Source organism: Lonchura striata, chromosome 5 (assembly GCF_046129695.1).
Source record: "Lonchura striata isolate bLonStr1 chromosome 5, bLonStr1.mat, whole genome shotgun sequence".
In the NCBI taxonomy this organism is placed as follows: Eukaryota; Metazoa; Chordata; class Aves; order Passeriformes; family Estrildidae; genus Lonchura; species Lonchura striata.
Window position 1 is genome coordinate 2,395,995 of NC_134607.1, and position 26,616 is coordinate 2,422,610.

Here is a 26,616-nt window from a genome sequence, read left to right on the forward strand (position 1 = left end):
GGTTACCCATTTTCTCTTTATATAGATGCTCAACATAATCACCTCCAACTGTTGTGGGATGAGAAGAACCCAATGAAAACTGAGATAAGAAAACTGCTATGACTTGCAAAACAAAAAGATTCAGTGTTGGAAGCTTGAAGTTAAGAATTACACCAGAATGAAATATTACAAAAAGCAAAGAGGAAAAAACTAGACAAAATAATTCTGTGGTTTAAGTACTGTGACCTTACCTCAAATTGAGGCCAATTCATTGACATCCCTGGACCTTGATTAGCTCTGAACCACCGTAAGTCTTCAACAGCATCTGCTGTTTTGATATTCTGTTCCAGCTCACGGTAGATATTTTTGTAACTGCAAAACAAATTTGTCTTCTAATTTAGTATCACATTTAGGATCATGGAAAATCCCTAAGCAGTTTAAAAAAAAAATACTTTAAAGTTCACAATAATATTGAAAAAACTTATAGGAAGGTAGGCTTTTTAAAACTGTCACACCTGTTAACTGCCTGTAAAAGGGGCAGAGCAGTCCAACAAGTAAACTTGCTCAAAGTTCACCACACCATAAAATCCCTGTTTACCAGATTTTAAAACTATGACTCTTGTGTAATTTAACTGGCTGTCATTAAAAAATATATATACACAGGATTGTATTTAAACAACTGAACTACAGTCTTGGAAGTTTCTTGAATTTCAAAGCTTATCTACAAGGCAGTAGAAACTGGTTTTATGCTAAGTCCACAGGACTCGGTGAAAACTTCCATCTTAATCCAGTGAGGATTGTAAGCAATTATAAAAATAAAAATCCCCCAAACTTGAAGCAGAGGTAAATGGGTTAAACATTTTCCTATGCAGGTATAGTATCTGCTAACTGCTTTTACTGATTTGAGTACTGTCTGATTTTACTAACTGTATTATTTGTATCAAACACTGTAAAAAAAGAACCTTACTGCTTTTTCTTATCTCTCACTATAGTTGTTTTTCATAAACAGAAGTCATGTTGCAGATACAGCTCTGATCCTAGATCATGCACATGGTAATGTGCATGACCATACATTTATCTCAAAGTCACCAACATGGTGCAATATGGAACTCAAGAGTTAAAAAAAAACTCAACACAACAGTCACAAGGCATAAAATAAGAGACAGAACTGCTATTATTTTATATATAGTTAAACTACTATTATACTCAAGGTAGAGTATTTGTGAAAATCCTTCCAGACCAAATCACACAAAATTTAGAATTAGAATTCATTAGTGCTGCATTGTCAAGGAATCAAACTTTCTCAAAATACACTTCCACATTTCTCAGTTTCTATACAATACTCGATTGCTTGCTATACAGTACTTGACTGCTTTAGAAAAGATACACAGTATGGGTTTTTCCCTATATCAGCAGTCATTTCAGTGTATTCAAGTAATAGAGGCATGTATTTTGAGAAAGGGAATACATCATTACCAGCCATCAGTTAAATCAACAATAAACTTTAGGTCTACATCTTTAGAGAACATAGCAGGCTATTTTCTGGACTGTGCTCTTTAGCATCATTACAGTTAAAAATCAAACTTTCTTTTCATGACTAATTCTATACCTTTTATCTCTGTACTAAAAGAGGCAAAGATAAGGAAACAGATAAACAGTTATAGCTGCTTTTTCTCTAGTTTCACCCTAACAGTTCTTATTAGATGCTTATTATTAGTTCTTTGATGCTTATTATGACCACTCCTGGAATTCTAACTATCTTAAAAGGAAATCACTGCCTCTCCACTTGGTCACTTTCTATGGTCTTCCCCCAGCCTTGTCCATTCGGTCAACTATTTCTCATTTATTCTTGATTTGTAGTTTCATTTAACCTGATGAAACAGAATCAAATGGGCAGCAATTCTACCATCTATCTACTCTGAGAATAAAAATAACCTATCTTCCCACTGCAGTTCCATAAGAACTTTGAAGCCACCCAAAATGGTAATGATGCCAAAATAAGTGGTTTTGCCCTTACTTACTGCTTGCTCTGTTTTTGTTCTTGCCTCTGTGCCACCCCCTTTCCTCATGGCAGCATTAACATTAGTGTGACAGCATAGCAAACTAGTTTGGGACACTGCTCAGGTTAAAGCCAAATTCAGTTCTTCCTTTTCTCTTAGCACTTGAAGTGCTAAGCAGAGTGCACGTGACCTCTGCTGTTAGAAGTGAGATGTAAAATACCACCATGGTTACAGCATTCCCTGCAAGTATTCCTGTGTCTGGAGCTCCCTAGCAAAAGTTTAGCTCTCTTGGAATACAGTGAGGGCTCGGGCAGAAAGAACAAAATACAAGACATGCTTGATACATATGGCAGTATAAAGAGCAGACTTTGAAATTAAGGTGGACAAGAGTTCAGCAGTGGTTAACTTATGGATCTTAAATTCATCCCCAGGTCCAGGTAATTTCATTACTGAGCTCTAATATTTTAACAATAAATGTATTGACTACAAATTTCATGCTGTCCTACACTAATAAATTCCAGTTTGTTCTCTAATAAACATGCAAGACACATAATACACCAAGACCTTCTTTTCCCAATCTTTTATTCTAAGTGCTGAATCTCTTCTAACTAGAACATATTTGATTATAAAACACCAAAAGAATGAAGGTTTGTTGGTTCTGGCAAATGTTACAGATAGGTGCTAATCTCTTTTTAGACAAAACAAAGAATTAATCTCTTTCACTTCCACTTTCAAATTAAAGCAACACATTAGAAAGAAATCAGAACTCTGATCTACTTGAAGCATTTATTACTTTACACAGGGAAGTATATTCAGCATTAATTTTGAAGTCTTACAGTTTTACCTTGCAACATTGGACAAGTCAAGGTGTTTCTGGACTTCCAGTAACACTTCCCGGAAGAAACGCAGCCGCTTTTCCTCAAACTGCTGGCACTGCTCAAACACCTGCTCCATGTTCTCCATATACTGAGGAGTAGCATTATCTAATTCTTTCAGTGACTTTTCATACTTTTCTTTTGTCTGAGGGCACAAAACCAAACTGTTAGCAATGTATTTTATTAGTGCCCTACAATACAGACCTATCAATGAAGTAATGGCTCAGGTTTAGAGCAGAAGTTGCCAAGCTGCAAACTCTTTTCATGACCACTGTACCCACCTTAAGGCACAATGAGAATTATCTAAGTAAACTGCAGAAACAGTTGCAATAAACCTCCAAGCCTCTTCTCTGGCTTTTTAACAGAAATCATGACAAATGTTAACTCTAAAGATAAAAACCAAAGGAATTACAGAGTAAATCAGAGCAGGAAGTCTTTCAAGTTAATGAAGGTATTTAGTGATCTTTTAAAGTGCTGTCTTTTCTCCTTTAGTAATTTACACAGTGCACTGTGAGTTATGACCAAAACCCCAAACATTGTGTACATCCTTGTGAGCATAAATGACATACTCTGTGAGCTCAGCTAACAGATACAACCTCAGGCTCTGCACTAACTTACTGAAGTAGCCCACAGGCAGGAAAGAAAAGATCCCAACTGATGGAACATTGGAACATAACATTCCAGATCCCAGAAAAGCATTCTCAAAGGAAAAAGAGGAATATATTCCTCACATATTAAAAGCCTCTCAGAAGCAGTCCACTGAAGAGACAAAGCAAGCTGTGCAACAGAACAGCATTTATTTAAGTGGATTATATCAGCTTCATTTTTTAAAAAATGCATTCTGCAGTCAAGAATGATGTCATACTTAGTTGTCAGCAAGTTTTAGGCATCTGTCTCTCAGATTCTCAAGTGAAATAGCTCAGCCCTCACTAGTAAATAAGTAGAATTCTGCCCTAGAAGTTTGCTGGCTTATCGTGCTTAGCTCCCTGCTGAAAGTACTTAAATGAAATAGAGGCCATACATTATTCATCTTCAGAGAAGAAAAATTTGGCAAGAATACATTCTTGTGAGAAAACTAAACTTTGGTAGAAAACTAACTTACAGAGAGCTATGTGAACTGGTGTTCACTGCACATTCAGGAGGAAAAAGAGCTTAAATATGCACAGGCTATAGGTCAAAACATTCAGTATACCTTTAGTACATCTTGTTTGCTTCTCTCCACTTTGTCTTGTAATTTCTTGAGTTGTTCAGGATTCAGTGCTGGATCAGCTTTGCTGTTTGTTTCTCTGGATATTGCCAGTTTCTCCTCCTTGCAGGCAGCATGGTAAGCTTTCTTTGCAGCTTCCACCTACAAAAGAGATTTGAGTCTTTGCATCTGGAACAGTCTACAGCAACCATAAAAGCCATAAAATCATGTGGCAATGGAGAAATGGTCATGTTTTGTTTTCAGGATGACTTTCTTTTTGGGGATGGGAGAGGGGGAAATTGTTTTCATTTAGGCCAAAGAATGAACAAGACATAAAAATCAACGTAAGGAAATTATTGGAGCATTCTTTCACCACACAAGAAATGTCACTCATACAGTTTAGAGAAGCATTGAACAGACTCAACAAAAAGTTTACAAAAGTTCCCAACTAAACACTTCTCACTCATTCCCATGTTCACCTGTTCCCCCTTCTTCTACCAACCTGTTATTTAAGGATAATGTTATATGAGAGGGGGGGAAAAACCCACAAACACATTTTGTTTGAGCAATTTGAGCAATTTGTAATTTTCAATTGTATGAAATAAGATACTGTTAAAATGACAGCTTAAATTTCACTTTTTCCAGATTTTCACTGAACTCACCAAGATTAGGAGAGACCAAGAGAAAAATATTTATTCTCAGAAGAGGACAGAAAGCAAGAGATCTTTAAGAGAAAGTAGGGTCCAGCAGAAAGAATAGGGAGTTTACTCCCTTATAGAGATTTGAAACATTAGTATATTATAACACAGGATAACTAATACACAATCTACTGCTGTACCTCTTTCAGCTTTTTTGCCCAGGGTTTCTGAGCTTTCCTAAATCCATCTTCTGCTTCTTTGGTTTCCTTAAATCCTCCCATCATTTGCTTATGAAAGGCTTCCTTCTGCCAGTTCTTGATTTTTTCAAAATCTTCATTCATCAGTGAACCTTTTACTTCTAGATGTAGTTCACTCACTTTTTCAGCTTCTGACATAAAAGCACACCAAGCCCTTTCTACTGTTCCATACTGTGGGCCTAAACACAACAAAAAGTGTCATTCTCAGTAACCATCACCCACATGGAACTTACATTCCCAAGAAACTACCTGAAACTATTGACTTATATTCACTTGTAAACAGCAATGTTGATGCAAACCTAGAAAAGGGAACAATTTATTTTCATAGAAATTTAGAGTATTACAAACTTTTAAGCCAGAAAAAATAATACTTATTTAGCCTGGAGTCCTTACTCCTGTACCACAATTCTCAGTATTCCACATGTGAGCTTTGAACTACCTTCATTTTCTCAACATACTTTTCGAAGGATGAATAACCATGGAAGGATAAACTATTGCAGAATATGTTACATAGCATCACCTTAGCCTTCCATTAGAGCAATGCCTAGGTCTTTAATTACCAGTCTTAACCCCACAGTCACTGCCCCCTCGTTATCCAGAAGCCCGTTTCAAACTGTACTGGTAATTATCTAGAAACAGACAGTTCTCTAGAACATAATTCAGTACTAGGGGTAAGATTCATCTGCTTCAGCAAGAAGCAAGTGAACCTGCAAAAGAGCAAGGCTTTGCTTGGTTGGGTTTTCATCAAAAAAAAAAACCTTGGTAATTTGTCCTATTACTGAGCCTCTTGCAAAAACTCCATTATAGGCTGAAACATACAGTATTTCTACTTCGTACTTACCAAAACAAAGATATACAGAAATATTTTTTTCCATTTGAGAAAGTTGTCAGAGTTCAAACTCAGCATTACCTTTCTCCACAAGCTGCTTCCACCTTTTAGCCCATTCTGTGAGCTGCTGAGCATAGACCTTCTCTATCCGTGCCCGCTCGTGAATACAATTCATAAGATCATTGCAAAGTCTGTGGCCATCATCAATTCGTTTTACTGTCCTCTTGTAATTCCCAACCTACCAAGAGACAAAGACTTAATTTCTGCTTGAAAGCTCCAAAAACAAATCTCTAATTAACAGAAATCCTGTAAATGAAGAGTAAGATAATACAGCAGGAAATAATAAATTGTGGAATCAGGTTCATTCCTCTTAAATCAATTAATCATAAAAGCTAACTGCAACTGGTAAAAGAAAGGCTACAAGTTGCCCTATAAAAGAAAGTTGTTAATTTTAACAGTGAAAGCTTTATTATATTTTATTAAGTCTGCAATGTATAGGCAGTCACCACAACTGTTCTGCATTATTATTTCTTGGTAATGTTATAGACAGTGGAGAAAATTAAGAAAAATAATAGAGTATTCTTCAATACTTATTATCAAGTACCTAATACCTTAATTTTATGCTGTGTTTAATCTTTCAGGATTAATAAAACTGCAGAGACATGCAAAGGAGCACTGCAACATCTCTATTAACCATAATAATAATTTTTAAGAACGCAGTCACTGCTGAAAAACAATATATAGCAATTATTTCCAAAGCACTCTAGAACTGAATGTGGGAAGATACTGACAGCAATGACGTGGAGCTACCATACTTAGAATTGCAAATACTAAAGAAAAAAAACCCCACAGTTGCTTAATGTGCAAGCTATAATAAAGTGAGGACATGGAGCAAGATGCACACTATATAATGAACATCTATTATATAATTAACACCCCCCTTTCACTCTTGTGCACACAGCAACATGGAATAACAAACCTAGATGTCTGAAAGGGAAAAAAACCTTACACTGCTCCCAGAGTAACATTTCCACTGAATTCAAGGTCACTCGGGCTGGCTTTTGTAAACATTAAACATGACCTAAGAACTCTGTTAAGAGAACTTGCACAGCCTATTAAATATCACATCCAGTTTCTTATCTGCCCAAACCACCTGACTGAAAAACAAAGATTAGCAGCAAGGCAGTAGATTAAATATTCAAATACTCAAAGCGCGTTAGTCATTTTTACATTTGAATCATATCTGCTTCACATCTGACAGAGAAAAACATCCAACTTTTAGGTTCACACTTATTCAGAATTTTGTCAGCAGATGCACATGCATGCCATTTGCTTGAGAAAAATGGTAGACTCTTAAAAGGGAAAAAAAATCCTCTGTACTAAGTGCTGGAGGAATAAATGACTATACTGATAAACACAGACATATGCTAGGCCTTCTCATTAAATCTGAGAAAAAACGTAAAATCAAAACCATCAATAACATGACAAAACCATTTCTCTTAATGGCTTCAAAGAATTCATGTGAGCATGTTTTTTGGTTTGGACTAGATCCACTTCAACAGATCCAAGGAATTTAGTTGGCATCCAAGTAAGGCATTAGTTAGCAGTCACTGATTTGTCTAAATCACATAAACAAATGCATACACACATCCCCTGCCCACTTAAACATAAGCCACAATATAACTCAAGATAAGAAGCTACCAGAGAGAGTCAATCCATCCATGTTAACTGATTCCATCCACTACCAATAAAGCATGAAAAATAACCTTCTATTTTCAGGAGAAATGGAAATGGTGAAGTAGGCAGTTATACATACATAATCAAAGGGTTAAGGAAATTAAATACCTCCAAGAATATCTACAGTCTTTGTAATGAAAGACAAATCATTCATCTGCTCAAAATTACTCCAGCTGTAGGTTCACAGTCAAGCAGACTTTCAAAGCACGTTATGTTAGCTTGGCACAACTACTGAAGCCTTATATCAGCATCAATTTGTGTCTCCAGTTATGTGCCCAGGGATTTATGTCTGTAGCACGAACATTTCCTTTCATAAATTCTCACTATTAAATTAGCATTTTAAATGGTAATATTGAATGGTATGAGAGCTGGTTGCCTTGTGGTATATTTAATCTTTTCATTCTGAGCAACCTCTACCCTCATGGTAACATCTAGCAGTTGCCAAACTTCAGGCAGGTATTCAGAGAACTGAACTGAGCTGACCTGTGACCATTCACTGTTGTCACATAAGGGCACCTTTAAAGAGCTGCATGCACACCACAGACAATTCACCCACCTCCTCCTCCTCTTCCTCACAGGAGGACTGAAGAAACTCAGCATCACAGTTTAGAATCAGTATAAAGAGGAACTAGGCCTACAAAACTAGAAAATGACCCGCTATTGTAAAGCCTTTTACACTGAAATTTGTCCTACAAGGAATGCTAGAATTTTGGAAATACAGCATTTTTATTGTGTTCTATGACAAAGAACATTAGTTATATAACTTGGCATGTAACATTTTGAAAATCTAGTGGTTTCCTTTAAAAATTATATTTTAAGTTCGGGACACTGCAATGACACTGCAATGACAGATGTGGAATGTGCAGCTTGTCACTGTAGGACATAAAGTCCTTAGGCCACAGAGCCAAGTAAAGGGAAAAGAATTTCAGTCTTTAGGTTGTCAAGGATAGAATAGCTGTAAAGAAGTTAAAACAATAAATTAAAAACCCAGAAACACCCTCAAGACAGCCTGAACTCTGAAAAACATGATCTTGTACTTTGTTTATTCAAGACTCTTTTCTCCAATTTCTGAGGTAAATGGCAAACATTCTGCAAGACTTCCCCTTCTCCTCCATAAATATTTGAGCAATTAAAAATTAAGAATTCTTTTGTTTGTAGAAACTGACCAGGAACAACACAAGCAAAAAAATCTTGTGCTTCTTTGTTTCAGTCAGAGCTATTTTACATATTGCCTGGCAATTTTCAGATTTCTCAATTAGCCCTGTAACAATACATGATCATACATGATTTTGCTAGTTGGAATAACTTCCTGATCATTTTGAGCATTGCACTATTTCTTGCTAAACAGACAGCAGACAACTAAGACATCAATGAAGTTATAACATAAAGTTCTAAGTCTTCATGTCCTACACATAAAATATTTGATTCAGAAAAGTAAATGGTAAGATTACAAACTTTCTTACTATTTCAAGTAGAAAAATGAATATTTAAAAACTATAGTCCACTTTCGTTTTAGCACCAACACTACATCCATCTGAAAGAGATAGTTTATTACATGACATCAAATTCAGTTACTGTTTACCCTTAGTTGTCAGAAACACTTCAAAAGGAAATAACCAAGAGTTTATTTCTTAAAAATACCATTATAATGGTCACTTTTTTGATGCAATCAGTTCATTCTGGGAAAACTGTGATTCACAATTTTGTGTCACTCTCTCTACCTGTTCTAATTTGAATTAAACATCCGTTTTAACCCTTTTCTGCTGCAAAAAAATACTGAGCTTTGCTACTAATAAATCTCAGTTGATCCTTTTTTGCCCCATTTATCTCCTACAGGCAATATAGATGCTGTCAGGTCTCCATTTAGCTTAACCAAGAAAGCATTCCTCCTCTGATTTTATAACTTCCTCTCAGGCATGAGCACAGCAATGTCACCTCAAATCCTCTAAATCTAAGATTTAGGGAATCTGAAACATCCAGGAAAGAAAACTCAGAGGCACCCTGTGAAGAGGCATTGATCATCCTATAGTTGGCAGTGCAGGCAGCACTGCCACTGATAGGATCCTTAGTGGGAATTATCTAAGAATTTACAACCTCATTATTCTACAATTTCACAGCACTAAAGGCAAAGGGAGAGTCTTAAATTATGTAGGCTCCTTCACCTCAACTGTTAGACTCTTTTATTTTAAGGCAAATTCATAGAGCAGCACAAAAGCCTAGAGTGTTAAACACACCTTGCAGGTTTTTCTGGTACACTGAGAGAAAAAATAATATTTTCATTTGTTAGCAGCCCAGAAGGTGGCAAACATTCAGCTGTTGCTAAACTCCTGTTAGGTAATTTCAGCATACCACGACAAACATTATGCCACAACTACTTCAGGAGTTTCTTATGTCTGAAGATAGATTTGATGTCAACTCTTTTTCCAAGCTTGTAGACCTTATTCATAACAAATCAGCCTTTATGAACTGGAACCATTCAAAAGAAAGTCAACAGGTTATTTTTAGGGACAAATACTCCTAGGCATGAAACAGAGTAATAAGCTTTAAAGGTTCATAGTCAAACCCACACATACCAATAGCCAGAACAGGGACACACACTATTTCCAGCATTCCATTTAACCATGAGTAAAATTTTTTTCCAGCTACGTCAAACGGGAAGTTTCCAAACATTTCAACCAGCATTAACATCTACAACTACTGCGTGGTTTTTATAAATAAGAATAATTATCTTGGTGTGCAATTAGCACATACAGTCCACGTATCTATGAGAACTAGCTCTGAGTTAGTTTATGTTTATACATATAAATTCACCCCTGGCTAAAAGAAAAATGTAGGAAGCTCTTAAACACACAAAATCTTAAGCCAAATACACCAGTAAAGCAAACCCCAGCAATATACATGAAAAATATTCCATTGCTCAAAGTTAGGAGGAGATTTAAAAAACTACTATGTGACAGGAATCTACTATTGCAGAGCCCAAATATTTTTTATCCAGAGTGTTGCATTTGGTCCTTGCTTTGGTTGGTTGGGGTTTGTGTTTTGGGTAGGGGTTTTTTACTGGTTTCTTTCGTTGTTTTTTTAATGTGGTTAGGAGGGGGCAGGGAACAATGGCAATGCAAACAGAGGCCAAATTTAATTAATCCATACTACACAGGGGATCAACTTCCACTTTGAGAGGTTGAAAGTCTTATATTGCTAATGGATTATCAACAAATCCTTCAGAATGTAACAAAAGCCCTGTGTTCAGCACTTCAGAATGCACACCAGGTCCTGTTCTCCAAGGGAATCACTCACAGGGCTAAAATAATCCCAGCTGCAGGTTTAGCAGCTGTTCAGTGACTATTTCTGTCTGGGTAAGTAGGTGTTTGAAACACCCCTGCAATAAATGGGCTCCATGTTGCTGATGTTAGCAGAAAGTCAGGGAGATAAGAAGCACACAGACTCGGAGGGACCTAGAGCTCATTTAAAAGAAGTGCCTCCACAGGCAGGGTACCTGCTCCTTTTGATGTCTTACCTTGCAAGATATGCATACGCTTCCACTTTGATCTCTAGGAACACTCACTCACTGGCTTTCTTACCTTCACAGGTATGAAACTGAACAACAGCATTGGTCTCATCTTGCCCAAGGCATTTTTCTTTTAATATATCCCTGACAGTGATTACCAGCATAAGGCTGGAGCTTAATAAACAGAAAGAAAACTTCATGGTGCGTTTTGTTAATTATTAATACAAAAAATTCTTTCACAGACATTCCAAAACTACTCCAGTAGGAAAAGGCCAATAGGTCTCATGCCTATTTCTCATGTTTAACTAAAGCAACACAATGCTGGAACTAACCAGTTTTGCCATGGTCTGTTTTTGGATGCAGAAAGTGCCCTAAATGATTATGATGCATTTACAGCAGTCATGCAAATGCTTAAACTCCATATGATAGATGAGAAAGAAATAGAAAGGCTTTCAAACTGTACGTTTTCCCTTGGAAAAACTGCTGTCTCCCTGCTCCAGGCTATCAGGAACAACCTTTGATTACCAAGAGCACATCATCCTTGTCAGCTGAGTAACACAGATGAAGGAATCCCTTCTTGGAGCATATCAACAAGATTCTTCAGTCTCTGAGCTTAACCAGACAGATCAAGGTACATTGAGGCTTGACAGAAAAATAAATTAGGAGAGTGAAATTTCCATCTCTTAGGTAATTTAAGACACTACAACTGAAACTTTGATTAAATCCTCCAGGGCTATTGTGGGAATTAAGCTTCAGAAAGTCTTTTCTTACTGTTTTGCAATTCTTTGTTCTCTAAGTAATCTATATTAAAACATGTAGGAAATTCTCTGACTCCAAAAGTACTTTTATTGACTAAACACATAAAGAAATTAGAGGAAAAGAAAAGGATTTGTTCTACTGAAAAGGATTTGTCATCCTGCTAGAAGACAAAAAGCCTCAAAGTAGTTTCTTGGGTTTACTGAAGACAAAAAAAACGCAATTTAATTATGAAAGCTGCTGCTATTTCTTTGGCACACTTAACAAACACGTATAATTCTGAAGGCCTGCTTTTTTTCACTCCTATCAGCTGCTCTGATACAAGATATCCCTGCCTAAGCCTTGACCTACCCACATTTTTTGACTGCCAGATCTACAATAAACCATCACCATGAACACAAGCTCAAACAGCAACTTCTCCAATTCCCTTTCAACAAGATAGCAATTTCCCAACCACAAATCAGAACCTGATAACTCTATCTGCGTTGTAGTAAAAATTACTAACCTTTAGAGGAAAACAGTTACTATTTGGATTGTATTTCCAGCACTGATGTAACTCTCAGTGCCAGATCTGGAAATTTCCATGAACAGTATTGAAATAAGCTTAATAAAAAAAGCTTAACAGATGAAGTAACCTGCATTGAACTGCTCCATGGGCAGTCTGAGCATATGCAGCCAGACAAAGTTAGAGTAGTAAATCTACCACCAGGCAACTACAGACTCCAGATTCACAATTTTTAGTAAGAAACCATAGCAAAGGCAGTGACAGTTCCAAAAGAAACAAAAGCCTTCTAGAGTCAGCAAACTGATGGAGAACAAAGTGCTTCATGTCCTAAAGACAATGAAATTTCTGTCAACAGCAATGAAAAAAGCTTTGAAGTTCACTTATCAAGATTTGATTAGGTATAGTTCCATCAGCTCAACAGAACAACCAACTTTCAACAACTAAAAGTGTTTTAATTTCAATGGATATACAGTGAGCAAAAAACCAGCTTCAACAGTCAGTTTTTCAGCTAGGACTCACAGCCAGCCACTTCACTCCTTCCTAATGCCTTTAAGAAAAAGATGGGCTTAGCAGCACAGTTCAAAGGTAAATAAATCTGAGCTATTTTGGAGGGCAAGGGAACAAACTTAAAAGCTCACCCTGCCCAACTGACACTTCTGTGCCACAGCCAAGTTCAAATACATTCACTGCTTTCAGCTGTGGCAGTAACACATCAAGGTGGGTTTTAACAAACTGCAAGCTGACTTTAAAAACAAAGAAAAAACTTACTGTGCCAAAAATCTTGAAAAACCTCTAACAAGAGTATGAATATCAGAATCTGTAGTAACAAAACAATTTCCAAACTGATGAGGAGTTCTTTACTTTCTGTGACCTGAGGCATGAAGCACTCAGCTGGCGTTCCAGAGGCACCACATCTTTTCTAAGCAAATCAAACAAAACATATTGATCAAAGCTGTTTAACACTTTTAAGATTAAGACCAGAATTCAAAGTTGCAGTCTTCAGAAACAGAAAAAGGCAATTCAGAACATATAAAAAAGGATGGGTTTTAGACTAAATAGCAGTCAAATTTAGTTTGTATAGATGACTCCAAACCAGAAGTATCATGGACTGGCTTGGGTTGGAGGGGATGTTAAAGATATCCAGTTCCAACCTTCTGAGGGACACCTTCCACTATCCCAGCTTGCTCAGAGCCACATCCAACCTTGAACACTGTCAGGGATGGGGCAGCCACAGCTTCTCTGGGCACCCTGTGCCAGGGCCTTCCCACCCTCACAAGGAAGATTTTTTTCCGAATATCCAATCTAACCCTGCTCTCAATCAGTGTGAAGCCATTCCCCCTTGTCCTGTCACTCCAGGCCCTTGTCCAGAGTCTCTCTCCATCTTCCCTGTGGGTTCCCTTCAGGCACTGCAAGGCCACAGTGAGGTCACCCCAAAGCCTTCTCCTCTCCAGGCTGAACAATCCCAGTTCCCTCAGCCTTTGCTCCCAGCAGAGCTGCTCCATCCCTCTGCTCCCCTTGGTGTCCCTGCTCTGGCCTGGCTCCAGCAGCTCCCTGTCCTTGCTGTGCTGGGATCCCAGGGCTGGATGCAGCCCTGCAGGGGGGTCTCAGCAGAGCGGGGCAGAGGGGCAGAATCCCCCCTGCCCTGCTGCCCTGGGGCTCTGGGTGCAGCCCAGCACAGGGGGGCTCTGGGTTGGGGCAGGGCCAGCTCCCACCCACAGCACCCCCAAGTCCTTCTGCCAGGGCTGCTCCCTCTGCTCATCCCCAGCCTGGATCCATCACGCACAGGGATGTGCCAGACAGGGCAGCACCAGGTCTGGTTAAACCTCATGAGATTCCCATGGGCGACTGCTCAGCTTGTCCAGGTGCCTCTGGATTGTCACTGCACCCTCAGCTTGGTGTCACCTGCAAAGCTGCTGAGGGTGCCCTTGATCCCTCTATGCTGTTAATGAAGATGTTTAATAACTCTAGTCCCAGTATGGACTCCTGAGGGACACCACTTGTAACTGATGTCCACTGGGATTCTGAGCCACTGACTGCTTCCCTCTGGATGCAACCACCCAAGTAATTGCTTTCGCATCCAGCAATCCACCCACAGAATCCATGGCTGCCAATTTGGAGAGAAGGCTGTTGTGGAGGACCATGTCAAAGGCTTTACAGCAATCCCCATAAATGACACCTGTACCCTTCCTCTTGCCCACTGATGGAGCTGCTCCACTGGAAAAGGCCACAAGGTTGGTCATGCAAGATTTGCCCTTGGTTGTCCCAAATCACCTCCCTGTCCTCCTTGTGCCTTATCAAAGCTTCTAAGAGAGTCTGTCCTGTGATCTTCCCAGGCACAGATGTGAATTTGACAGGTCAGTAGTTCCCAGACTCCTCTTTCCTACCCCTTCTAAAGACAGGTACAATGTTTCACTCTTTCCTGCCACCTGGAATTTCACCTGATTTCCATGGCTCTCCAAGTCTCATTTTAACAAGAGTAATATTTGTGGTTACACATCAAAAAAGAGAAAGCACAGAAAAACCTATAAGGAAACCAAGTGACTGCTATACAGAAGTCTAACATTGCCTTATCCAAGGATAAAGAAAGGTATGGTTATGCATTATACATTAGTCTACTCACACTGCTTATGAAACATCCTGCAATCCTGACCTTTGGGAGAGAATACACACACAAATCCAAGGAAACAGACTCAAGTAGTAGTATTTACAAAATGATGTAAAATAAGTTACCAATAGCACAAACACAAATAAGCCACCTACAATAAATATCAAATACATTTAAACAAACTTCTGAAGGCCCTCATTTAAGGTAATTGCCATTTCTCATCATCCTTTATTGGACTGAATTCTTTTGAGTTCAAACATAATCATCCTAGTTTACGAAAATTTTATTCTTATTCACTCAGCTTTAATGCTTCCAGACATGATTATTTGATGGAAGACAACAGCTTGGTACAGAACAGCCAGCCAGAAATCATGTTCTGCTGCCAAGTATACGATGCACAACACACATCAAAATATCCCAACACACATCAAAACATCCCTCCAGAATTCTTTTTTCCTGACTGCCTCCTCATTTTATTTTGAAAAAAAGCCTGCACTGGAAGTTGCCTTAACATAAAACAAATCACACAGTAAAACTGAGGTTGGGAGGACACTCTGGAGATCAGGCAGCCCATTCCCCTGCTCAAAGCAGGTGTGATACCTCAGATTGATCAGGATGCTGAGAGACACCTCCAAGAGCAGTAGTTCTCAGGGTTTTCCTTTATACCCCTTCTAAAGACAGGTACAATGTTTCACTCTTTCCTGTCACCTGGAATTTCACCTGACTACCATGACTTTCCAAGTCTCATTTTAACATGAACAATCTTTGTGGTTATACATCAAATGGTCCCCCACAGCCTGTCTGCAGCCATCCTACAGAGCACCCTCCTACAACAAAAGGGGTCAAGACTTAGAATACAGTGATTTTAGAACTTCTTTATAAAGAAGACAGACATATTTAACACCATAGTAAATATGTCTCCTCAAAAGACTGTACACCTATCTATTCAACCAAAGCTCACTAGCATTAGGTCTTTTAGAAAACATATTGAAAAAACATGGGATATCTGCATCAAAATGTAATATGCTGTCACCACAAAGAGCACATTTCAGGGGTCTAGAAAAGCTTACATTTCAAAGGAAGTACAACATCAGGTCTCCAAAATCAAGCTGTCTAATATAGGTCTCCAGTAAATTCAGACAGGTTCCCTCAAGCCATTTTCATGTTTGCTATAATTTAAACTCAAAAGAGCTCCCTCTCAAATGGAAGAAGTTTGTTCTACTGAGTACAGCTAATTTGGACAGTGTACTTACCTCCAATTGTGTCAGTATTTTTTTACTCAAAGAAAGACTTGTTTTTGTAAAAGTATTTCTGCTTTATGAGTTTTGCTTTCTTTACAGCTTAAATTATCACAGCATCTGAAAGTCTCTGTCAGATAGGGGCAGCAAAAATTGCTGATATTACAAAGTACTTTATATTATCTTTCTGTATGTATACTGAGATAATAATAACTGAGATAATAATAACTTGTCTCAAAAAAGTTTATACTAGTATCTAGACAGAAACAGGAGACAGGCAGTACATCCACACAGTACTTTTGTAATGTATGTACACTTACAATAGCTTGGAACAGTTACTTCAGATTTAACACTGATCATTTTAAAAGTTACTCACACATGGCCTTCCTTGACTATAAAAACTGACAAAGGTTCACTTCTGAATTCCATACCCTACCCCAAGTGGATGATCCTCAAGTTTGTGCCCATCAGAGCCCTCCAAAGAAATGGGTCAAAATCCAAGGGGTAATTTCTACCCTCAAGGCTATTACTGCAGATCACAATAACCAATGTGTCTTGTATTGCAGGTCTCTCCACAATTTACAGTGCACAGAAATCAGATTTTCTACAATACGAGTAAAAAATAAAATCAAAATATTGAACAGAATGTTTGGATTACCTCCCAGAAGCTATCACTAGAAACTTCTACTCCAACGGAATCATCATATGAGCCAGACATTGTTATGTAAAGAGAGCTTGTAAGTATTCAGAGCTTAAACACCTTCAGAATCTGTAAAAAAACAAAAAACAAATCATGAGCATTATTAATGAAGTAGAGTTCCAAAGTTATGAAAAAAGTTATGTTAAGCAACTTCATTCAATATTTTGATATCTAGAGATGCCAAATAAAAACAAACACAGGGCATTTTGGAACAGAAAACTTTTACCACACAGTTTGTGGCTCCTATCATGACACTGGTTGTCCAGAAAGCACTCAATGCATCTGCTTGTGTCACATTGCACTAGACTCTTGAGTACATTTAATGATAAAATTTCTTATCCCAACCAAAAGAAAAGATGGAGCAGCAAGATGCTTACTCATTAACTACTCCACGTTCAAAACATTCCTATAAGACAATCAGCTGAACTTTGTCTCTGCAACAATAACCTGCACTGATCCCTATTCCTTTTCCACTGGAAATCTGTTATAAAGTGAAACCCACTGGAAATATTTAAGGCCAAAATTTGTTGATGTAAAGGAAAATAAACGTGTTCTTGTCATTGTTCTATTTTAGCAAAACAAATCAACAGAAAACCCATCAGCTCTGAATTCTGAGCTTTATTAGAAATAAGTCATTACTTTAACAATTCAGGCATTTTCACTTTTATAGACACAGCTACAAGGAAGAAAAATATAAACTATCCTCATGGAAGCAGATGACTTTATGAATCACTGGGTATGAAAAATGTTAGGGTTACCCTAAGCTAACATGTAAGACTAACATCAAAAACATTACTGAGACAAAAATCCCGGCATTGCATCCATAAATGCAGTTTGTGGGCTGGAGACCAAGAGGTAGGAGAGAAAGGAAACAGCTGTCTCCCAAAACACACACACACACAAATCCCTGTCTGATCTCTGCAGATATTTCACCAGGTTTTCCTGTTTGGATATCTCCTGCCAAGTTTATCTCTAACTACCACCAGGGATACATACAGGTAAACAGATTTTACCACCCCTTGTGGGATGAATACTTTTATCAGCAGACTGTAAGTTGAAGCTCCCACTCTTTTTTATGCCTTGTCAACCTTGTTTCTCTTAAAGTACCATGGCTCCTTCAAAAGGGGGCTGAAAACATCTTCAAACCTGACCTTGCTGCCCAGTGGTTATGACAAGCTGCTGAGAGAAACAGCACTGAATGCCTACCAGGCAAGGAGAATTCAACACTAAATTAGCATTTCTGGGATACACTGAGAATAACCATGCCATAAGGATAGGCACTTGTTCATAACAAAACCCAGCTACTGAAACAAAATAGTTCTTTGGACAGTTACAGCACAAACATACAAAATTACTCTGTCTGGGAAGACGATATTTCTCCTTATCAGTTTTTCATCCAATTCATTTACGTAATGCAATTCACAAAAAGCTTACATAATCTTAATGCTGAATATGGAACTAAAAACCATAACAGGAACATCCATTGTTAGAATTCTATTTTCAAAAGACAGCCAAAATATATGAAGGGCTCTACAAAACAGCAAACTAGAAAGGAAAATTATATAGAAGCAAATTATTTTTACATATAAGTGTAACAATCTTCAAATTATGTTATTAGTAATTACCAAAAAAACCCAGCTTTTTCACCTGTGCTTTTACTGAGCCAAGAGGGAAAAGTTTAAACACTATGCAATTGTCAGTTTCTCTAACAGCACACCTTTACATGGAATGTGTTCTTTCCAGATAAATTTTGTCCCTTGCATTTTTTAGAATATATTCAGGTAAGCAAAGATGACCTATGTGATAACACTAAAGTATTTTTCCACATCCTTTTTTAGACAGCTATAAAGCAGTATAAAGAGGAAACCAAACTGCAGTAAGCTTGCAACTAGCTGGACCAATTAATAAGAATAGTTTAAAATTAAACAGCCAGGCATGCCATGCAGAACAAGGCAGGAATGAGGTTCTGAAGGTTGTCAGGAAGGGTTAGGGCAAATTTTCTCCTCTACACCAAGATCTTTCAACCAAAGTGCTCACTGCCATTTGGAAGAGATCTGGCACACAGCTGCAGAGTTCAGCAACTTGGAAAAAGAAAACTCTGAAGTATAAACTTAGAGGAAAGTTTCAGCCCATCCCATCCAGTCACCCATCCCACTCTCTCAAGCCACACTAGCAGTATTTTTTCCCTCAAATTACAGCCAAAAAAAAAAGACAATGAAAGTGTTCTGAAGTAATAATACAGTGTCCACTTACCTTTAAAAAAACAGCTTAAACTGTATCATTCCTGCAAATTTACTCTGAAAAGTTACACAAAGATTGGAAAAGCTCAAACACAGGAACATTTTCTTAAATGAAGGAACAGGTTGTGGTGACTGGGTGTTTAAAAAAACCTTTTTATTCTTCCTCAGTCAGAATTACATAATACATGGAGTTATCCTTTTTTTCCATAGAAGCATTAAAATGAACAGCACTCAGGAAATACTGATGGAATTAAGGTTTTAATATGCCAAATACTATGCTGTGAGAAAGTATGAGCAAGCGTATTTAGGGAAACATTGTGAAGTCATAGCAACAACTGGTACAGAAAAACACTGTTTTTTACAGCCTTACTTAAAAATAAACCGTATACTGAGATAGGAACATTAAGTGGTATGAGTCATGCTACCCTCACAAAATAGAATTATTACAGAAGCCAGGCCTTTAGCACATTTTTTGTCAGGGTTTGGTCCTCCCATCCTCCAAGTGAATTTGCAGAGGTATCACAAGTAAGGTTCATAGCTTTTTTTTTTTTTGTGTGTTTTTTTGTTTGTTTGTTTTTGGGATTTTTTTGTTTTGATTTGCAGGGTCTTCCATTTTACTATAAAAGAAAACCTATGAACAACTACAGATGTCACATAAAATCTAGAAAATTTAGATGTATACAACAAGAAAGATGAGTTCTGCACAGATTCTCCACAAGTGTTACCTGCATCTCACAGAGCTGGGGGTTCTGGACTGCAGCAGAACCAATAACTCCATAGGAAAGCACAGTGCCCACACCCACTTCCTATATTCCCGCAACAGTTTGGCTTCATCCACTCTTTTTCTTCTCATTCCACAACTCCAGGCACATCTCTTTAGCATTTTTTTCTTGCCCCTCAACTGCCAAGCTAACAGTGGCACAAGTGCTGCAGCCACCAAAAAAAGCAAGCCCAGAGAGAGCCCCTGGTGCCTTTTGTCACAAGCACACTTTAGCCAAGAGAGCTTATATAGACTAAAAATAAACCACAAAGTCCAAGTGCAGAGAGTAACTCCATATTAAACAGTACATATTGTAATAGCTAAGGAAATGATGCAAACAAACAAGGCTCCAGTTTCTTGGCCCTGACTTTTAAGCAATTCTTGTAAATTAGGATACATTGATCTTTGCCACAAGGAAACAGACCTTAATAAATAAATGTGGCTTTTTTTTTTAAGGCTTCCTCTTAGGGAACATTCTAGGCATGCTTTATGCTACAGACCTTGAATTTCTTCCTCACTGCTAGTGCCCCACTGTGTGAAAAGAAGTGCTATAAACATCCTGAGGGCTTAACACACAAGGATTTTAGAAAATATTAAATAATAATGACCAAGCAGACTTTCAGATACCACACGCAAAAGTAGCTGAACACAAGATGCTGCCTCCGCTCTCAAGGAGTTGGTTTTGATATTACTTTGAAAGCAATTTGCAAAATTCCTTCCTTTGTTCATGTTGAAATACTTGGTTTGTTGTTTTTTTTTTTTTCCTGTGCAAATGCAGACTGTTGAGAGGCTAAAATAATCCAGTGAATCTCAAAATTTCTCTTAAGGCATTCATTTTTCAACAGGAAGATGAAGAAAAGCTTTTAAAGAAATCCTTCAGTTAAACCCCCTCAGGCTTTTAATAACAAATAACTCTGATAAACTCTTATGGTGAAACAGGTAGGGCTGCTTAAAGTGAGATTTTAACATTCTGACTTATTTTGGAAGATTATGTTTATTTTGAAAATGTATTTCACTATACTCAAAAAGATGGCATTAAAAAAAAAATCTAATTACAGTCCCATGCACAAGAGGCTGCTTTAAAGCATGGCAATCACTAAACTGTGGTCCTAGGTGACAAACTGGTCCACAAAAAAAACATCTCAGAATCACAGAGTGACACAACGACAAGCATGATCTCAGGTTGCTCAGGGCTTTTACACAGATGGACCTTGAGAACCACCAGAGATGGAGATGGCACAACCTCTCTGTGCAACCTATTCCAGTGATTAACTATCCTCAAGGTGACATACAGAAGAAAAAAAAAATATAATCCATATTTAGAAAACCAAATGGTGCTGCCATGCATTGTCTCCAAGGACTCTACAGATGCAAGCTGAGACAATCTATCAGCCTCTAGAAGAGAAAAGCACCTGGTCACATTGCCTTTTAAACTTATTTTTGGAATGACAGCATTTGTCACCATGGATCTGACTCGTCAAGATTCCAAGTTTCATGACTAAGGACTGAATTACTTACGTATAAGAACATGACTCAACTTCAATTAGCTGCTCCTAAGAACTTGCAGCTATAATATTTTTCCTTATTATTCAGTGAAGTCTCAGGTTTTGTTCCACACAGAATAGGAAGGAAACAAGACTTCCTTGTACAGAAATAAATACAATCTATGCTTTAAGTGTGAACTACTGTGGTTTGCTACCAAGTGTACCTTCCATGAACATGCTCAATCTCACATTCTCTGGTTAAATAAAGCAATTTAGATGTTACTTTATTTTCTTTTTTGTCCAAAGAACTTGTTCTATAAGAGTTTCCAGTTTCTTCAGGGTTGCAATCTATTTACTGTTCACTTAGAAAAAAGTGACATAACTTCTTTAGCAATATTGTGAAATCATGTAACAAAAGCTGCTAAGAATCACAGCTACTGACACTGCTAAGTCCATGAATTAATATGAAAAGTAAATACAAGAAAAAAGAACGCTTTGGTTTACACATTCAAGGGACACCAAAAAATTCCAGCCCCTGGTGCAAGGAAGAAATGCATCAAACCATGATTAATCACTGCTACTCAATGCTGTGAAGTCTTCTAATTGCAATCAGTAGACATGACTAAATTTTATTAACAGAAGTTAGGCCTTAGATTTTTAAAGGTAGAGTCTCAAATCCACAGCTTGGGCCTAGCTCTTCTTGAATCTATAAAACAGGGAGAATAGCACCCTCCTCCACAGGGATTTCAGATAATCCCTTAGTTTCCATCAAGAAAACAACTACAGCAACAAACACCAGAGAAAAGTCCGTAAAAGGAAACTGAATCACTGTTTCTTGGGGAATTCAGCCTCTGTGTTATAGTTGGCAGAGCCATGCACCAAATGATTTTTGGAAAGAAGTTGACAGCAACCTATTTGGTGAACCGTGAGCACTAAAGGAAGGAATCTAGGAAATGCATGCTGTTACAGACTCTGCAAACTTATTTCCTATCAGGCACACTCCTCTGAGACTGAGAGCAATGATTATTCCTAGATTTTCTAATTTGGATAACTGAATAATTTGCCATCTAGACATTTTTCAGTTAGCAAATAACATAAAATGACATTAAATAACAAAAAGCTCATAGTAGTCATTCATAACCCTGAGTAACAACAGACTCTTCATTTCTCAATTATGAAAACCCCGAGTTTAAGGTTGCTTGGTCCACAACAATCTCCTTGGTATTGGATTATATCTGCCCATGCCCACGTCTGTTAAATGCTGAATGTGAAACCACTGAAAGTAGCACTCATTCACTGCCCTAAATATACAAGCCATGAACACACATTCAAGCCACAGTTTCAGCACACATCAGATCATGAAACAGATTAAACTTCTATGATAATTACCACATGTAAAAAAATCCCACACAGCTCTAGTGAGGAGACAGTCTCTAAAATTAAACTCTTCAGGCACATTAACACTGTGTCATACAATCTTACAATGGATACATTTCATAATCCATAATAAAAGGAGTAAGAACGGCCACTTTGGTAATTACTGATTATTTTACTAAAAAAACCGAAACTCAAAATTACTGATCAAACAATTGGAATACATACAGCACAGAAGTATACCTGAAACATGAGGCAACGACCCAACATGCTCAAGAAGACTCTTGGCCTGCACATTTTCTTTCATCCATGTAAAATACAACCTTGCTCTCACGCTCCAAAGACTGGCAGAGCCCTGGAGCTGGCAGCTCTTATCTCCTGCCCTCCCTCCCCATAATTAGTGGCCAGACATGCTGGTTAGACATGCTGCTGTTACACATGTTGGTTTTTTGCACATTCATCACCTAACCATCCCTAAGAGCTCCCACATGCTGCCAGCAGAGCCTCCCTCTGCATTTTTCCAATTAACCAGGAGATACTTGAAATAGCAACACTGACTTTGGGGAAAAATGATTTTTTATTCTCAGCTTGACAAGCCAGTGCGTGTAGGTGTATTATTTGAATTGTGCAATTTTTGTTCTAACCAGGGAAGCTATTAATCACCTTCAGAGGCTTTGCAGAGGTTTTTATTTAAAGTTAGAACTGACCACAGAAATTATTAACACTGCAAAATACATGCTTTAAATGGTAGAGATATACCAGCTAAGATGCAAAGTTGAGGAAGTGATCTGGGGAGCTTTAAAATATTTGCATCTATTTAAAAAAACATTAACATTTTCAGAATATACTTTTTTTAATCTGGAGGCATGAGGGGAAAATCCATATTAATGTTTTCTAAACTGTAAGAAAAAAATGTGCATAAAATTTGGCTTTGAGTAAATTTTGCCAGAAAGCCATCAGAAGAACTCAGGATTATTTGTCAATTAAAATAACATTTTAAAATATTCTTTGATTTTTCAAATCTGTTTAGGATTAAATGATTAAAATGATAAAGTGCAGGAGGAATTTAAATTTAATTAGAGGTGTTCACCCTTTCAGAATGTTCACTTTTGTAATGCCTATGACAGCACACACTAATTTATACATCCTGTTGAAGTCTCCCAAAATTAAATGAACCTTAATATCTTGGCATCCTTCCTAACTAAATAAAATTGAGATAAACATGCTTTTAGGTTTGTTTCAAAAAAAGCATGAAGGGAGCACAATACCACATGTCTTCAACTTGCAAATTACACCTTGTAAGCATTTAATCTTTAAGTGTCCAGATACTTTTCAAAATAAATAATTGATCCTTTATCTAGTGGAATTAGATGGCTTGCTATGTACACTAATAATGAAAACTTATTTTCGTAAAATGTCAAGGGAAATATCTCAAGCATATACATTTCTACTTAGCTGAATACAGAATTAAACAACAGTGCAAAACCAAGAAGAGTGCAGAGCAGTGATATTGATGGATTGTCCAGGAGAGGAACCATGAAACAGCATTTACAGCTGCACTGACAAAGCAGTTGCAGAGAGCAGTGACATGTACACAACTGCTCTAAAATGGCCTATAATTAAGAAGCAAAATAGAACATTACAAAAAGCACTACCTGACATCAAAACTTACTTATGTGACCACCCAGCATGAACACTGCTCTACTTCAAAACAGAAACCCCAGAAAAGGACATAAATAAAAAGCAATACAATAACCATTGTAGAAATTGGTATGTGCTGTGGACAGCAGGCTGGATGAGCCCAGAGCCATCAGTTCAAACATGATAAACACACTCCCTTACACTCAAACAAACACTGCAAATCATCATACTCAGCCAAAAATACTTTTGTATCAGCTATGACACGGTAGAGCACATTTTGGTAGGAAAAAGCAATTATGCCTGCTGTTTGGGACGTTGTTCCACATTCTGGTTACAAGCTGTTTACCTAAAAAGCCATGCCTTAATTCGCTGGTATTTCTTCCAGCTGCGGAGCTGGGCAGCGTAACTGCACAGAGAACCACAATACCTGCACAGCACTGCCCAACCTCCACTTCCACAAACACTATTCTCTCATCAGCGTGTACTTCAGCACTTCCTGTGGGCTGATGAAAACCTTGTAGATCAAGCTAATGTCTTTCCCCCCCGCCCCAACAGCATCATTCAAAATAACACGGGGTTTTCTGTCATAATATGATTCTGTATAGCTACAAAGCTGAATATCTGGTGTACTATAACCTTTAGGTAAGACCATGGGTGGCCCATTTTAAAGGAAGGCATTTTTAATCATACAACTGGCTTAAGTGGAGGAGAGTGTTTTTAAATATTTCAGTGAAACACACAGGCACACTTTGCAGATGCGTCACTTAGGAAACAGATGTGTTGTTTCAGTGTTTCATAGTCAAAAGCTGTACTTTTCCATCTCAGGAAATACAGGGCTCTAGTATTAATTAATGATATACTGACATGCATTGAATAGATCTAAACCTTTAAATTATGGTGAAACAAGGCTGTCTTCCAGAATCTGAAGGTTGCACTGAGGAACTACTGTTCTTTACTTCAGGAGAGAACCAATTCAGATAGCTCACTTGAACCAAATTCAGGCTGGTCTTTAACACAGACTCGTTTCCAAAGCTTAAATCACTGTTAGAAACTAAATCTGTGCATTAGCAACATGCCAGAATACCCTATTTTCTGCTTATCTTAGAGAGATACAGATGATTATGACTGGTAAAAACTAGGAAGGCTGCCTGGGGCAGAGGAACCTTCATGGGTGAACCCATGAAAATCTGTGAACTCTTCAAATGCTATTGAATTTTTCTGTCACTTTTTGTAGATACAAATAAAGGATTATTTCCTTACCATGGATAAAGAGAAAGCACAAAGAATAACAGACCTTCCTACAGAGTGTCTCAGAAGGACATTGATGAAGGTGAAAGAGAAGACCCCCAGACACAGTAAAATAACAGACCACAATGTGCTGATGTTATACTTGATATAAACAGTACAGAGACATCACATTTCCACACAAAACTCCTTGAAGCTGAATGGATTACTATGTAGTAAGCAAACCCAGCAATTTTCTAGGCTAGATCCTCAACACAAGTAGCCTATAACACCAGAAATTATTTGCTAGTTTAGCTTTTGCTCATGGGACAGCCAAAACTGGCAAAGAACTGTATCCCAGGACTTGCACCCTAAAGCACAAATTAAATGACCACTTCCCTAACTGTTGGCTCCTATTAAAACTGTGAAAAGGCTTTGGTTTCCATAATTACCAATTCTTTCTGCAGGCATTATCCCCTCATTGCCATAGCCCTGCTGACAAAAAAAGCAGGTAAAATCATCATGCAACATTCCTTGACTCTCAAAATACACAGAGTAGTTCAGTATTTGGGGAAAATACTATCAATGTAAAAACTGCTAAAGAAGATGGTCTTACAACTTAAAAGCAACATTTTCAGCTGTGACAGCCATCAGATTATGTACCACTTAATCAGTTTCATTTCTGGAACCAATACAAAATGTACAGACCTCTGCAGAATACAATTCATAAATGCAGAAAGAAAACAACCACGGGCACATTTAACTTCAACTATCCTTCTCTACAGTAAGTTAAATAAGTAATTATTCATTTAGGAACAATAAAAGATCTATTCAAGTGATTAAAAATCAATGCTATCCTGTAACAGCACAAAAGAGCATGTGACTGTATTTCATATTTAAGATTAAATAAGATTAATTCAGATTTTAAAGCAAACTGAATGCAGCTTCCAAAGAACTATTAGGAGAATTAAAATTGCTTGGTTGTGTTAAAGTTGGAGAGAAGGTTACTCAATACTTATTTTCATTAACATGGTCACTGAAAAAAGAAACTCTTGAATTCTATTTAAACAGATTTTCAGCTCA

General features: G+C 37.7%; 1 protein-coding gene across 5 annotated transcripts in view; it reads right to left on the reverse strand.

Annotated features, from left to right (window-relative positions):
• The window catches only part of PACSIN2 (protein kinase C and casein kinase substrate in neurons 2), a 51,650-nt gene that overhangs the window by 9,150 nt on the left and 15,884 nt on the right, over nt 1-26,616 (reverse strand). For 3 of the 5 annotated variants that reach the window (XM_021535492.3, XM_021535490.3, XM_077783193.1), the window contains 6 exons: nt 16,769-16,879; nt 5,846-6,002; nt 4,879-5,114; nt 4,047-4,202; nt 2,824-2,999; nt 231-351 (listed from right to left, as the gene is read on the reverse strand). In XM_021535492.3, coding sequence (XP_021391167.1) covers nt 231-351; nt 2,824-2,999; nt 4,047-4,202; nt 4,879-5,114; nt 5,846-6,002; nt 16,769-16,828 — 906 coding nt within the window. In that variant the 5' untranslated portion in view covers nt 16,829-16,879. Of the gene's footprint in view, nt 1-230; nt 352-2,823; nt 3,000-4,046; nt 4,203-4,878; nt 5,115-5,845; nt 6,003-16,768; nt 16,880-19,063; nt 19,086-22,911; nt 23,079-26,616 lie in introns of those variants that run through there. The other 2 variants (XM_077783194.1, XM_077783195.1) reach the window with 2 other exon arrangements.